Consider the following 3,871-nt stretch of genomic DNA (forward strand, 5'->3'; position numbering starts at 1 on the left):
CCCTGAATCATTGTGTTGTGCTGGCTCTCTAACCACTAGGCTACCTGCCTCCCTGAATCATTGTGTTGTGCTGGCTCTCTAACCAATAAGTCTATATTTTCTGGACCACTGAAGTGTTGCTCAGTTCTAGGACTCTAAAACTGATAAAACTAAAGTGCTGGAAAGAAGGGTTCAGGGCGGAAACTTAATTCAATAATGTTCAATAATGTCTAACGATGCTCCGAAACATATTTGAAGGAAATTAAATAATGGGACAGGAAAAGGTGCAACACTCGCTCACCATTAAAGACACGTAGTTTTATTAGACAAGCTTAAAAGACTGACGTTTCGACAGTCAATGGTCTTCTTCAGAAATGAGAAATCCCGTGCTGGACCTTCTTTCAGCATTTCAGGGCTGTTTAATTTATCTTACCAGTGGGTCTCCCTTCCGTGTCCGCTCTGTGACACTTGTTTGGAGGAGCGCCCTTGAGGAGCTGTAGCCGTCATAGCCCACGTCCTCTGGCCGTAACTGGAGCAGGGCCTGGCTGTCATGCTGCAAGGAGGCAGATCTCCAGGGGTAGGTGTCCTTCACCCACTTGGACGGGTCCTCCCACGCCGCCCTCTTGCCGTACAGCTGTAATGGTGGCCACAAAACGAGAAATGAGTTAAGCGAAAGGAGAAATCATAGATGCTGATGACAGGGGCAACTTCACCCTACACCGGTACCCCTCTACTTTGTGTCCTTTGACCTCCGTCTGTACCCACCTGGAGCCCTTCTCTGACGGCTTCCAGCAGGTAAGGCACCAGGGAGTAGTTCCATAGGTCAGTGAACCACACCCGCGAGCCATCTGCATCCATGGGGCAGGACAGGAAGAGCCTGGGACCTGAAGGCAGAACACAACACATTCCCTGTGTTTTGTGGGGTCAGAGACAATTCATGCTTGATTGGAACATGTGGTCGGAGGCGCAGTACGGATGGTGTGACGCAGAATTGAGCTCTGTACCGCATCGCCGTGCGCCTCTTAAATGTTGTAATAATCCGGAGGAATCTGTATAGCGCCGCATTGACATGATTGGTTGATGGTACATGGGGACGACAGGTCCTGCATAAACACAAACTCACTTCCTAGACAACAGCACTGTGCTGCTCAGCGAAGAGCAAGAAGTATGAATGCTCTGACTTCTGCAGAGGCCATATCACTGTAAATGCTGCTCGGCCAATGCAGACGTCTGATTGACCATGTAGCACCTTTCAGTTTGAGCAACGCATTACCTCACATAGCCAAAGTCACAACACCAAAATACACTTATTAGGTGTCATGTGTGCAATGTTCACAATATCATTAGAAATATGTGAACTCAAAGTGTGTGTGTGTGGAGGGGGGAGGGGGGAGGGGGGAGGGGGGGGGTGCATTGTCTAACCGATGGTGACGTCTGAGGAGCTGTGGGCCTCCAGGAAGCCGTTGAGGTGCTGCCACGTCTTGGGAATCCAGTCGATGACCTTGATGAGGTCGTTGCTGCGCATGTTCCTGTTGATCTCCGTCTCGATCAGCTTCCTGCGCAGAAATCGGCCCAGGAAACCCTTGACCGGCTCTGTGTGGTTGGCACACAGCACCCACCTGGAGACAGGGGAAGAGGATGACGAGACAACATGTATGACATCACACTCTATGGAGCAGCTGTGATGGAATTGGAGGCTACATGATTCCGGTAGACCTGAAATGATTGGATGTGGTGGTTATTCCAATCAGCCTATGGAAAGAAAAGATGGAGCATCAAGTTTCTTATACCTAGATCCAATTCTTTCAGATCAGTGACTAGAGAATGGCACTAGAGGTCGATTTGGAATTCAACATTAGGGAAATTCCATGCAAGTTTGGCCCAAAGATAAGGGCCGTTTGGGGGATGGATGTTTGGCATATATTTGAAATCTGTATCCCAAATAAAGCCCCATTGGTGATGACTGCTCTGTTGTCATACTAAAGATGACTGCTCTGTTGTCATACTAAAGAGGACTGCTCTGTTGTCATACTAAAGAGGACTGCTCTGTTGTCATACTAAAGAGGACTGCTCTGTTGTCATACTAAAGAGGACTGCTCTGTTGTCATACTAAAGAGGACTGCTCTGTTGTCATAATAAAGAGGACTGCTCTGTTGTCATAATAAAGAGGACTGCTCTGTTGTCATAATAAAGAGGACTGCTCTGTTGTCATAATAAAGAGGACTGCTCTGTTGTCATAATAAAGAGGACTGCTCTGTTGTCATAATAAAGAGGACTGCTCTGTTGTCATAATAAAGAGGACTGCTCTGTTGTCATAATAAAGAGGACTGCTCTGTTGTCATAATAAAGAGGACTGCTCTGTTGTCATAATAAAGAGGACTGCTCTGTTGTCATAATAAAGAGGACTGCTCTGTTGTCATAATAAAGAGGACTGCTCTGTTGTCATAATAAAGAGGACTGCTCTGTTGTCATAATAAAGAGGACTGCTCTGTTGTCATAATAAAGAGGACTGCTCTGTTGTCATAATAAAGAGGACTGCTCTGTTGTCATAATAAAGAGGACTGCTCTGTTGTCATAATAAAGAGGACTGCTCTGTTGTCATAATAAAGAGGACTGCTCTGTTGTCATAATAAAGAGGACTGCTCTGTTGTCATAATAAAGAGGACTGCTCTGTTGTCATAATAAAGAGGACTGCTCTGTTGTCATAATAAAGAGGACTGCTCTGTTGTCATAATAAAGAGGACTGCTCTGTTGTCAGTTGTCATAATAAAGAGGACTGCTCTGTTGTCAGTTGTCATAATAAAGATGACTGCTCTGTTGTCAGTTGTCATAATAAAGATGACTGCTCTGTTGTCATACTAAAGAGGACTGCTCTGTTGTCAGTTGTCATAATAAAGATGACTGCTCTGTTGTCAGTTGTCATAATAAAGATGACTGCTCTGTTGTCAGTTGTCATAATAAAGAGGACTGCTCTGTTGTCAGTTGTCATAATAAAGAGGACTGCTCTGTTGTCATAATAAAGAGGACTGCTCTGTTGTCATAATAAAGAGGACTGCTCTGTTGTCATAATAAAGAGGACTGCTCTGTTGTCATAATAAAGAGGACTGCTCTGTTGTCATAATAAAGAGGACTGCTCTGTTGTCATAATAAAGAGGACTGCTCTGTTGTCATAATAAAGAGGACTGCTCTGTTGTCAGTTGTCATAATAAAGATGACTGCTCTGTTGTCATAATAAAGAGGACTGCTCTGTTGTCAGTTGTCATAATAAAGATGACTGCTCTGTTGTCAGTTGTCATAATAAAGATGACTGCTCTGTTGTCAGTTGTCATAATAAAGATGACTGCTCTGTTGTCAGTTGTCATAATAAAGATGACTGCTCTGTTGTCAGTTGTCATAATAAAGAGGACTGCTCTGTTGTCATAATAAAGATGACTGCTCTGTTGTCTGTTGTCATAATAAAGAGGACTGCTCTGTTGTCATAATAAAGAGGACTGCTCTGTTGTCATAATAAAGAGGACTGCTCTGTTGTCAGTTGTCATAATAAAGATGACTGCTCTGTTGTCATAATAAAGAGGACTGCTCTGTTGTCAGTTGTCATAATAAAGATGACTGCTCTGTTGTCAGTTGTCATAATAAAGATGACTGCTCTGTTGTCAGTTGTCATAATAAAGATGACTGCTCTGTTGTCAGTTGTCATAATAAAGAGGACTGCTCTGTTGTCAGTTGTCATAATAAAGATGACTGCTCTGTTGTCATAATAAAGATGACTGCACTGCTGCTGTTGTCATAATAAAGAGGACTGCTCTGTTGTCATAATAAAGAGGACTGCTCTGTTGTCATAATAAAAGAGGACTGCTCTGTTGTCAGTTGTCATAATAAAGATGACTGCTCT

At 43.7% G+C, this 3,871-nt stretch overlaps 1 protein-coding gene across 1 annotated transcript; it reads right to left on the reverse strand.

Annotated features, from left to right (window-relative positions):
• Positions 1-412: 412 nt before the first annotated feature.
• Positions 413-1,988, reverse strand: LOC124030953 (neuron navigator 3-like; the record flags this gene model as incomplete). The annotated part of the gene is made up of 3 exons (XM_046342048.1): positions 1,402-1,988; positions 745-863; positions 413-613 (listed from the first exon to the last, which is right to left on the reverse strand). Coding segments are annotated over exons 1-3 (423 nt in total), but the record flags the coding sequence as incomplete, so codon positions are not given.
• Positions 1,989-3,871: the final 1,883 nt, after the last annotated feature.

The sequence above is a fragment of the Oncorhynchus gorbuscha genome, unplaced genomic scaffold (genome assembly GCF_021184085.1).
Source record: "Oncorhynchus gorbuscha isolate QuinsamMale2020 ecotype Even-year unplaced genomic scaffold, OgorEven_v1.0 Un_scaffold_18714, whole genome shotgun sequence".
In the NCBI taxonomy this organism is placed as follows: domain Eukaryota; kingdom Metazoa; phylum Chordata; class Actinopteri; order Salmoniformes; family Salmonidae; genus Oncorhynchus; species Oncorhynchus gorbuscha.